Raw genomic sequence first — 12,213 nt, forward strand, 5'->3', positions numbered from 1 at the left:
GGTGCACTGAGGTTTTCATCACTGTTCTAATTTGGACTGTCTATCTAGGCCAGGCTTCCAAATTTTATAAAAAATGAGTAGAGAGGTGTGGTAGCCGTGTTAGTCCACTTTTAAAGGTAATCAATAGAAATAAAATAAAACGTGGAAAAGAAAATAAGATGATACCTTTTTTATTGGACATAACAATACATTTCTTGATTAGCTTTCGAAGGTTGCCCTTCTTCCTCAGATCGGAAATAAGCAAATGTTGGTAGATGGCAGTATATATAAGTGAAACATCAAAGCATTTCAGTGACAGTCTAGCAGGATCATCTATCCACCCCATCCTGTTATACTGCCATCTACCAACATTTGCTTATTTCCGATCTGATGAAGAAGGGCAACCTTCGAAAGCTAATCAAGAAATGTATTGTTATCATCTTATTTTCTTTTCCACGTTCCATTATCGGCCGAGGACGCCCATCTCTTAATCACACCCCAGTCCCGCCTTTGCTACGGTGCCAACACACCCCCATGAACTTTGGTCATTCCCGCGACGGAAAGCAGTTGGAGACACCCAAAATTGGCTTTCGATTATGCCGATTTGGGCGACCCTGAGAGAAGGACACCCATCTCCCGATTTGAGTCGGAAGATGGGCGCCCTTCTCGTTCGAAAATAAGCCTGAAAGTCATCCACCAGAATGGACAAGAAACGGCTCAGTGTGTGCCACCAACTAAAACTAAAGGGTAATAGTTCTCTACAAGTCACCCAAAGTTAGGCGTCGGGTAGCTGCTATAATTGCCGTTGGAGAAGACTACCGTAATTCCACAGTTACGCACCTAACTTTAGGCGTGAGCACTGAAGCTAGCTCAATGGCTGGTGTAAATGCTTGTACCTAACTGCATTGAGTTAGGCGCATAACTGCTGGCATTCTAGAACAGGTATGCGTAAGTACTGGACACGCCCCTGAGCCTCTCATGCCCTCCCAGGTCCACAACCCCTCACAGGTGTGTGCTCAATTTCTAGAATCCCAACTAAGGGCAGTTATGCTCCTTACTGCTAATTTGTGCCAATTAGCAACAATTAACACCAATTATAGCCAATAATTGGTTGTTAGGGTCAATTAGCCGCTAGTACATTAAGTCGCACACGTAACTGGCACTATTCTAAAATTTATGCATGCAAATTTGCATGTATTACATGCACAAGTGTCTAAAATAAGGGAAAAGTACTCTGTTTGCTTTCACTGTGAGCGGACTGGTTAGTGTCACTGCTACCAGTCTTCCCGATGCATTATACCATATGGATGCTTGGCTCTCTCATTTTTTCTGTAATTTGTGCTTATCAGGAACATGTTCACTTCCTGCCTTTATCTTCCCTTTACTTTTTTTTTTAAATCACTCTTCTTTGTTTGTTTCTTTATTTACTTTTTACTAGTTATTAACTTACTTTCTCTCTGCACTGTCTTTTCCCGTTATCTGTGTCTCCTCTTCCTGTGCACCCACAGTGTCTGCCAGCGCAGAGAGCTTCCAAACCTGAACTTAACCCACCCCGTCAGCTGCTCTCACACGATGGTGGAGAACAGGGGCATAGCCAGAAGTCCATTTTGGGGGGATCCAAGAGGTGGACCGAGGGGGGCCAGGTATTCTCTCCCCTCCCCCTCCCCCCATGCTGCCCTCCCTCCCCCCCCCCCCCCCCCCGCCACCACTACCAATATCTTTGCTGGTGGGGATGCCAAGCCCCGCCAGCAGAAGACGTCCCCGGCATGAGTCCTGCATGTGCTGCCAGAGCAGCACTCAAGTCGGTGGCACACTTCAGCCACTCATGTCGGCATTCCTGATAGGGGCATTGAAAAATTGCACGATGGCAATAAGACAGCTATTTAACTTTATGTGGTCAGTCTGCCACTGAAAATTGGCCACGTATATATGGCCATCTCTATTATCCAGTCAATCCACAGCATTCTATTGCCACAGACATCACTGCAGAAACCCAGGCTAAAGTATCGGCCTGCTTATCCGACATTGCTGCCTGGATGTCCAACCACCACTTGAAACTGAACATGGCCAAGACCGAACTTCTTGTCTTCCCACCCAAACCCACTTCTCCTCTACCTCCAATCTCTATTTCGGTTGATAACACCTTCATCGTCCCCGTCTCTTCTGCCCGCAACCTTGGGGTCATCTTTGACTCCTCTCTCTCTCCTTCTCTGCGCATATCCAGCAGATAGCCAAGACCTGTCGCTTCTTCCTCTATAACATCAGCAAAATTCGCCCCTTCCTGTCTGAGCACATCACCCGAACTCTCATCCATTCTCTCATTACCTCTCGCCTTGACTACTGCAACCTACTCCTCACTGGCCTCCCAATTTGCCACCTATCCCCCCTTCAGTCCATTCAGAACTCGGCTGCACGTCTTATCTTCCGCCTGGACCGATATACTCATATCACCCCTCTCCTCAAGTCACTTCACTGGCTTCCGATCAGGTACCGCATACAGTTCAAGCTTCTCCTACTAACCTACAAATGCACTCGATCTGCAGCCCCTCACTACCTCTCTACCCTCATCTCCCCTTACGTCCCTACCAGTAACCTCCGTTCTCAAGACAAATCCCTCCTGTCAGTACCCTTCTCCACCACCGCCAACTCCAGGCTCCACCCTTTCTGCCTCGCCTCACCCCGTGCCTGGAATAATCTCCCTGAGCCCATACGCCAGGCCCCCCCTCCCTGCCCATCTTCAAAGCCTTGCTCAAAACCCACCTCTTCAATGTCGCCTTCGGCACCTAACCATCACACCTCTATTCAGGAAACCTGGACTGCCCCTACTTGACATTTCGCCCTTTAGATTGTAAGCTCCTTGGAGCAGGGACTGTGCTTTATGTCAATTTATGTTAATCTGTACAGCGCTGCATAACCCTAGTAGCGCTTTAGAAATGTTAAGTAGTAGTAAGTAGGAGTAATACCATTTTCTTTGGTGGCAACCCTAACAATGGCCGTGTACTCTAAAATCATGAGGTAAAAATTGCCAATACAAAGGGAAGCCAGCAGCCACATACCTCAATTTGAATTTAGGCTCCCCTGTTATGAAGATCAAACTGGCTTAGAATGACTATGAAAACAGCAGAATTCTCAGATGTATAAATGAATGCTGACAGTCATTTATGCCTACTGGCCCCCAAACCATAATTACATAGGGGAAAAGTGATATCCTGTCTTCTTGTCCAACCTTAACCCATTTTCACAAATGTTAAGGGCTGCTTAAGCATTGCGTTAAGATGTATAGAAGTATCATGATTGCATGGCTACTGTATGTGGTAGGATTGGTTCCAAAGACACAAAATGATGAGAGAAAACATTTGGTACAGTACATTGGCCCCGTAGACTGTTGCATCAGCAGGAGCGTGCATTATGCTACCCCAGTAAAATGCGTACAACAAAGTGGAAAGTGGAAAGAGAAACCAAGTCCAAGAGATCAGTCCAAACACCAGGATCAGATGCTCCAAAACACAGCTTTATTAGGACCCTACACGGTCCGTGTTTCGGCTTTAGAAAGACTTCATCAGGGGTCTACAAAACCAACATATATACAATAAATAAAATAATAAGAACATTTAAAATCAAAACAAGCATCATTAAAAACTACATATGATAAAATTGTACATAAATAATTAATTTAATATTTATATAAATAGAATCATAAATATTAAATATTAATATTTATCATATATAGTTTTTAATGATGTTTGTTTTGATTTTAAATTTTCTTATTATTTTATTTATTGTATATATGTTGGTTTTGTAGACCCCTGATGAAGTCTTTCTAAAGCCGAAACACGGACCGTGTAGGGTCCTAATAAAGCTGTGTTTTGGAGCATCTGATCCTGGTGTTTGGACTGATCTCTTGGACTTGGTTCCTCTTTCCACTTTCTTTGTTTTTGTGGTGTTTTCTTGTGGAAAGGCTGAACCCCTCTTGTTCTTACAACAAAGTAGAACATTTGCAAAAAAAAAAAAAAAAAAAAGATGTTGTTTAAGTTTTTACACGTCTAAATGACTTTTGAGCATGACAATTTTCCTACGCAGATCTGGTGCGAGGGTAGCGGGTGCCCTAAGGAGACATTGAGCCCTGCACCCACCCAAAAGTAACTTTGACTTCTTTAGCCTACAGTGCCCCCCCCCCCTTCACAGAGCTGCCAATGGGGTCAGCCTCCCGAGCTTGAGATTTAGAGCGCACCCATAGCTCCGCCCAACCCGCCCATAGCTCCGCCCCTGAACCGCCCGCAGCTGCTCCCACAACTGCCCACGATTCTGCCCCGGCACAGCCTCTCTTTCCGGCAAAAGCAGGAGACACCTTTGTAAAACATCATTTCCTGTTGCTGCGAGACCAGCGGCAGCAGGAGATGACATTTAATGAAGGCTGTTCAGCGGGAGATCCTGGCACTCCGGCGGGAGTGTGGGAGATGACTGGCAAAAGCAGGAGTCTCCTGCTGAAAGCGGAAGACTTGGCAGGTCTGCCTTCAAGATTTTGATGATTAAACTCGACAATCAGGATCATCACGCAAAAATGCCATAAAATTGCAGGTTAAAGTTTGTGCTGAAGGCTCTTGGAATTTGTGTCGTTCTTAAGACGTATTGTTTTGTTTTCATTGCTGTTCCCAAGAAACTATTGCCCTCAGGAAGGATTTTATAAATGACACTCAAAAGTTGGTGCTAAGTCTATAAAGGGTGCACACTTTTATAGCATAACGCTCAGCGCTGATTCTCTGGGCACCAGACTTAAGCCTGCTGAAACCTGGTGTCTATGTTGGGCGTAGAGAACTGTTATTCTATAATACTGCATGCATCCCTCTCGACCCCCCCTCCCGACGCCAACCTGCCGTTGCCACCTGCTACCTTTGCTGGTGGGGGACCCCAACCCCCGCCAGCCGAAGTCTTCTTCCTTCGTTTGGTTTCCGAGTCTGACGTCCTGCACGTACATGCAGGACGTCAGACTCGGAAACCAAACGAAGGAAAAAGACTTCGACTGGCGGGGGTTGTGGTCCCCCGCCAGCAAAGGTAGACAACGGTGGGGGCGGGCAGGGGTTGAGAGGGTCATCGGCAGGGGGGTTTGTGGTGGTGCTGGCGGCGGCTGGAGGTGTCGGCAATGGCGGGCGGGGGAGTGTCGGCAATGGCGGCGGGGGGGGGGCTAAAATGTGCCCCCTCACCTCGGGTTCTGGACCTCCCTCCCGCCAAACTCTGGCTACGCCTCTGCATGCATCTTTATGAAATGCCCCCAACCTGCCATACCCCTCCCATGGCCATGTTCCCTTCTGGGTTGTGCACTATGGGATTTAGGTACCCAGCATTCTAGAATAACGTTCAGCCAGGTGCGTGTGCAAATCGTAATTGGTGCCAGGGGCAATGGAGGGTTAAGTGACTTGCCCGGAGTGGGATTTGAACCCAGTTCCCCAGGATTAAAGTCCGCTGCCCTAAGCACTAGGCTACTCCTCCACGCGCACATCTGGGAGCGTGCCCAAATTTGGGCGCCATATATAGAATCGGGGAGCAAAAGTGACTCACTAGTGATGCCTAATGGAAGGGTTGGCCCATCCCCTTGTTCTTATGACCACTGTTCCCTCTAAGCTGAGTGGGAGTCTTCCACCTACAGTCCTGCCAGAGGGGGGAGCTGTTTCACTATCACATTTTCAATAGCGAGGGACAGGCAAGCTCTGCAGGACTCCATAGAATCTGCCTGCTCCTAGCATCCCCCACCGGCAGCAATGCAGTTGGAGGAGTCCCATTCAGCTTAGAGGGGAACAGTGCCTATGACTAGAATGCGAATCACAGAGTTAAACAAAAGATGAATACGATAACTCAGAAAGATCTACTACAAATTATTAAACTGTCTACCTCTCTATAGTGGCTCACCAGCCAAGGGCTCATTCAGCTAACAAGCCTGAATCTGCTAATTCTATTCACCAATCTCAGTCTTTCCAGTGGCGTACCAAGGGGGCGGTGGGTGCGGTCCACCCCAGGTGCATGCCGCTGGGGGGTGCCGCGCGCCTGTCGGCTCCGCTCGTTCCTTGCTCCCTCTGCCCCGGAACAGGTTACTTCCTGTTCCGGGGCAGAGGGAGCATGGAACGAGCGAAGCCGACAGGCGCGCAGCACCCCCTCCCCCCAGCAGGTAAAAATGCACCCGGGGGGGTGTCCTTTCACCGGGGGAGGTGTCCTTTCGCTGGGGGGGGGTCGCGCTGCACCCGGGGGGGGGGGGAGTGCATCGGCGATCCGCCCCGGGTGTCAGCCACCCTAGGAATGTCACTGAGTCTTTCCAACGTGTATAACCTCTCAGGCATAAATGACTCCAATTAACTTCAAGGTAGGTTTTCCTAACCTACTGGAAAAAGATGCAAACAATATTTTCTGACTCACCTTGGACACGGTGGCCATGGTTTTTTTTTTTAGAGACTGTAGGGAAAAAAACTAAGTGAGGACAGTGTTATTCTTTCTGCTTGCATGAAAACACACAAGAGAAGCTCATTCTGTACTTGCAGACACAGAGCTCTTAACCTCTGGGCAAACCTATCTCTTACTTAAGGGGTAATTCTGTCACTGGGCACCTCAAATTAGGCGCCACAGTGGATCATGCTGGGTACCAGGTCTATAATGGCACTTAGGTGTCCCTAAATCGCTTGTCAAAAGTTAGGTGCAATAACTTATGCCAGGTCAATGGATGGTATAAGGGGCGTAGCTATGTGGGGCCATGGGGGCCTGAGCCCCCGTAGATTTGGCGCTGGACCCCCCTGCCGATCACCCTCTCAACCCCCCCTCCCGCCACCAACAATCCCCCACTGCCGTCGCCTACCTTTGCTGGCGGGGGACCCCAATCCCCGCCAGCTGAGGCCCTCTTCTTCCCGTCCACGTCAGAAACAGAACGAAGCCTTCGCGGGAAGAAGAGGACCAAGGCTGGCGGGGATTGGGATCCCCCGCCAGCAAAGGTAGGCGACGGTGGCGGCGGGGGAGGGTTGGTGGCGGGAGGAGGGGTCGAGAAGGTCGTCGGCAGGGGTCATCAAAGTTGGTGGTGATGGTGGTGGTAGCGGCGGAGAGGGGATCGGCAATGGCGGGGGGGGGTTCAGCGGCACCAGGGGGGGCTAAAATGTGCCCCCTCACCTCAGGCTCTGGACCCCCCTCCCGCCAAAGTCTGGCTATGCCCCTGGGTATAAATGGGCACGCCTAAGTTGTGCCCAATCAACACGAGCAACTAATAGTATTCTATAAGTTGCGTACATTGTTTGGCAGCATACCCATGGCCCTTCAACGGTCATCCACATGTACATCCCCCTTGCAGTTAAGCACTGTAGGCTAGATTCTACATATGGTGTCAAACAATTGGCACTGAAAAAAGTGCTATTCTATAAGCCACACAAAGTTAGGTGCAGTTTATAGAACAGTGCTTATGCCCGGGAATTGTGCCTAACTTTAGGCTTAGCCATTTGCACCAACTGAACTGCGGTGCAGATGTAGACGCCTACATTAGGTGCATATCTCCGTTAACCTATAACAATGTGCGTTCATTTTAGGAACACCCCATTCCGTCCACGACCCTCCAATTTCTGTTCCCCTTCTTCAAATCGTGGGTAAATTTTAGGTGCAGATCCTGTGCTTAAAGTTCAATCACATTTAATTAGTGCCAATAATTGCTTGCTAAAAAGCCAATTATTGGCGCTAACTAGCTTGTTATTTAATCTAATTGCATATGCAAATTGGGCGCATGCCCAAATTTGCATGCACAATTTCGGTAACTTTTACAGAATTAGGGAATATGGGTCTTAGGCACTACCTTTTCGAATCGTGCCTAGTGCATATTTGCACATCACTGCCAAATATTGGTGCCAATGATGCATACAGATGGCGCTTAATTCTAGGTATCTAGCACTCTGATCTTACCAAGTGGCAGGGCTTTTTTTGAAAGGGTACTTGGGGGTACTGAGTACCGGCACCTTTTCCATTGTCTGCTAAAACTGACCCATGGTCCCCAAGTTTTAATGAAAGAGCTCAGGCTCTACACACCAATTCTGCCTTGCCATAGATTCTGTGACTGGTTGCAGGGGACCTGACTATTGTGGGGTGGGTCCCTCAGTGATCACCCCCATCCTGAAGGCTGGTCTGGCATTTGAGTACCGGCACCTTTTTAGGTAAAATAAACGCACTGCCAAGTGGTAATAGGATATCGTTCTCTCAGCACATAAAATGAAGAAAAAAAGAGGGAAAAAAATTTGTATTGAAACTAGGAAGTTTCAGTGGATGGCAAGAGGCATAACGGGACATCACGGAGAAATACACCCCAACCGGTTGGAGGGTTTGTCCCGAGGCGAACAATAACACAAGTGCAAGATAAGTACAAAATATGTTGAAGAGGAGTACATAACAATGGGGGGGGGGGGGGGGGGGGGGGGGGGAGCCAGTGTTGTTCAATATGAGAATAGAAAATTACAACTAGTGGAATATGGAATGTTAGATTTTGTCTAAGGTTTAAATGAGATATTTCTCTCACAGCACGAGTGTTTCGACATAACAGGTAGACTCAACAAGCAATATTTTTTCTCATTATTGAGTTTTTTTACATTGGCTGAGGAGAGCTCCTGTCAACAGTGAAGATCCTAGGTCGGCTGCCGCCCGGGGCGGATCGCCGATGCGCACCCCCTCCCCCCCTGGGTGCAGCACGACACCCCCTCCCTGGCGCAATGACACCCCCCCCCCCCCCGATGCAATGACACCCCTCCTGGCGCATCAAACCCGCCCCTACCCCCCCCCAGGTGCATTCTTAGGCGCACAGCTCTCAGCTCCCTCTGCCCCGGAACAGGAAGTAACCTGTTCCGGGGCAGAGGGAGCAGGGAACCAGCGGAGCCGTCGGGCGCGCGGCTGCTCTCTGCACCCCTCCAGCGGCGTGCACCCGGGGCAGACCGCCCCCACCGCCCTGCCCTTAGTACGCCACTGGCTGTCAATAAATATATATAAAAAATTACAAGACCAATGATAAGAACATAGGTGCAATTTAAAAGCGGTGGCGCTCTCAAACGAACGTAAGAAAGAGAGCAAGTATTCCTTGCGGAATAGCCAAGCTTGGTAGCGTTGAGGTCTGGTGTTGATTAAATAGTAAAACAATTTATGTGCTGAGAGAGCGATATCCTATTACCACTTGGTAAAATCGGAGTGCAAGATATTTAGAACCAGTGGTCCCTAGAAGACTAAAGTTGGAATAACCAAGCTTAATTCTAGGTACCCATTTATAGAATTGCCTCCTTAATATATCAAAAAAATAGGTATTTAACTGCAGAACTGCATTAAGGTGCTTAATGCAATATCTGTTGCTATACAGGGCCGTTGGCATATAGAGGTAATAGCAGTGTAACCAAGTAAGCATGATGCCATGTAGTTCAAACCTAGATAAGACACTGCACTACATTCTAATACTGTCCAATGAGACCTGATTACGTATTTTACCACAGTACTGACAGCTGTAAACTAAGTGAAATTGTTATCCAAAGCCAGGTCAAGTCATAGGTTTGCAATCGTATACGTTGTCTTGAGTTTGCCCAGTTTGAAAACAACTAATTTTCTAATCTGGCCTTCATGCTTCCATGTGCCTGATTCCTCAAGGTCTTTTCTCATAGACAGACTAGAAAAAAAAACGCTATGGTCAAACAGGCCTGATGTGAAGCCTATCATGCTGATGGAGAAAGTACTATGAGAGATCAATGGGGTGAAGCATTTCTTAAGGAATGCCAGGCAGTAAACACTTCAAAGATTTAACAAGGCGTAACTAAGGGTTCTTACCACCTATGTCTCTGCCTCTGCTCTTGCTTTGTAACTTTGCGTGTGTGGATGGGGTGGGTGGGTGTGGGGTGTATGTGTGGGTGGGTGGGTGCGTTCCACATTTTTGCATTATGGGCACATAGCTGTGTTCTGAATGAGGTCTACTGATCACATAGAAGTGGATGACTCTCTGGTCAGCAATATTTTACTAGTGTTTCCTACAGCATACTATGAATCGCGGAGCCTGCTTTTACAAACATGTTAGGCTACCCTAGTTTCACTAATGCAAGATCACCTTTCACCAGTAATTTAGATCCATTTTCTTGCTATCCTTGAAAGTTCCACAGTGCATTGTAAAATGTAGACTTCTCTGTCAGGTTGCTATCTTTAGTGCATTGTGATATATCAGATGCTGGTAACGAGAGCGTAAAAATATTTGCTTGAAGATTTTTGTCTAATTACATTCCAAATATTCTTTTTAAGCACAAAAACCAGTTTAGAAAACCTATCAGCTTCCGTTGGTTATTATAACCGATGTCCCCTTGTGTCCCTGCGCTGAATCCTGTTGCATTCGTAAGTGGGACGTGACATCGAAATGAGATCCATGGCAGCCCAGGGAATAGCTCCGAATGGTTTCCGTATCATATATGTGCTCCAGCGTATAGCCGGTTAACGTATATGCATGTTTATCAAAGTACTGCCTATGAGAGCTGTAAAAGTTTGGAGAGGCTGAAGAATGATCTCCCACTTGATGAGGAGAAATGTCCGAGTGTAAGTAGTCTTTAGCGAGCGTCACGCTAGATTTTGAAATTTGGTCAGAGTTCGGGCTGCTGATTCTCGATAGTGACGTAGGGCTGTTGTCATAGTCATTATCGTGTGGGCTCATGATCTTCCCCTCCTGCTGTTGAGTGTGTTCGCACGGAGATCGATTGGCAACAGAGGTACCCCGGCAGGCAATTGCCGCCAACTGCGTCTGCGGGAAGTTGGCAAAGCACAAAGAGTGTTTCTTCGCAGCTCCGTTAATGGAAGCCATTGAGTCGTTAGTAGCCTTTCGGAGCTGCAACCTGGTTTCTTCCTCTTTAATCATTTGCTGAGTGGCACGGATTAAAGTTTCGATTTTGCTAGGCTCGTGCGGGCTACTCTGATACTGGTCAGTGCGGTAGCGGTCCCCGGATTCACTAGCAGCAGAACCAGGATCAGGGGAGCTGACCACACTGTCCTCATCCCAGTGTCCTCTCCCTGGAAAAAACAGCGACATCAAATGAAAGTAGCCTGCACAAGACTGAAATATTCAATTACTTTCCCAAATGTTTACGCACTTAAAGCCAGATTCTATATATGGCAACCTAACAATTCCGCGCAGTAAACATTTCTGCCTAAGCGTATTCTATAAATGCTAACTAGAGTTAAGCGTGGTATATAGAAAACGCATAGTTGATATCCTAGCGCCTAAAACTACGCGTATCAATTTACACCAACAAAAATGTGGTGTAAATGCCAACGCGTAGATTTAGGGGAATTGGGTCGTATTCTATAACTGCACGTAAATTTTGGAATGCACACAAAGTGCCCATTTCTCTGCCCATAACATGCCCTTTTTTGACTGTGCGCATTAGCATTTAGGCACATTGCGTTACAGAATACACGTAGGGAGTTGTGCGCCTAAATTCTAATTATTGCCAATTAGTGCTCATTATTGCTTGTTAAGTGCTATTAACAATGATGATTGGCTTGTTGAGTCAATTAAGTTACATGCCTTATTATAAAATATGCTTGGATTTCAGTACGGAACGCTGGGCGCACTATATAGAATCCGGCAGTAAATTCTACTTCTATGCATTTTATAGCAAACACATTTCACACCTATGCACAGACCCCCCCCCCCCCCCAAAAAAAAAAAAAATCTGTAAATGGCACCCAAATTTGGACACATCTCAGATCCGCATGCAAACTAATTAGTTATAAGTCCAATGTTAGCAAGTGTCTCTCTTGTCTGCTAATATTATATTCTGTGAGTGTCGAGGAAAAGACTTCAGATCCTCGGCTGAAATAACGGTTTTAAGTCCCGAGAACCGAGACGCTCAGCGTTTACTATGGAATATTCAAATTCCCTTAGGAAAATCGACTGGCGAGTATCCTCATTAGTCAGAAAAACCTCTTGTATTCTATATTCATTTAGAATGTCTTGTATAGTAACGTAGATAAACATGTACTTAGCTTCTATTAGCTCCGCAATTACTGGGAACGCCCGACAGCGAGCTCCTGTTTCGCAGGTGCTTCTAAGGAGCTGAACCCAACAGTCTTCTACTTCACCCTGATCTGCTTGTCAGCGTGGATATACTCCACGCTGACAAGCAGATCAGGGTGATGTAGAAGACCCAAAAAGCTGGACATAGCTGTCTAGGAGCAAGTCTTCTATTTGCAATTAATTGCATGTGAACTTTC

General features: G+C 47.1%; 1 protein-coding gene across 1 annotated transcript in view; it reads right to left on the reverse strand.

The window, feature by feature from the left end:
- Window positions 1–10,146: 10,146 nt before the first annotated feature.
- Window positions 10,147–12,213, reverse strand: part of SIM1 (SIM bHLH transcription factor 1) — a 133,474-nt gene continuing 131,407 nt past the window's right edge. Inside the window, exon 11 of the mRNA XM_030195659.1 lies at window positions 10,147–11,007. Within this exon, the coding sequence (XP_030051519.1) occupies window positions 10,277–11,007 (731 nt within the window). The 3' untranslated portion in view covers window positions 10,147–10,276. The remainder of the gene's footprint in view (window positions 11,008–12,213) is intronic.

This window comes from Microcaecilia unicolor, chromosome 3, assembly GCF_901765095.1.
Source record: "Microcaecilia unicolor chromosome 3, aMicUni1.1, whole genome shotgun sequence".
Lineage (NCBI taxonomy): Eukaryota > Metazoa > Chordata > Amphibia > Gymnophiona > Siphonopidae > Microcaecilia > Microcaecilia unicolor.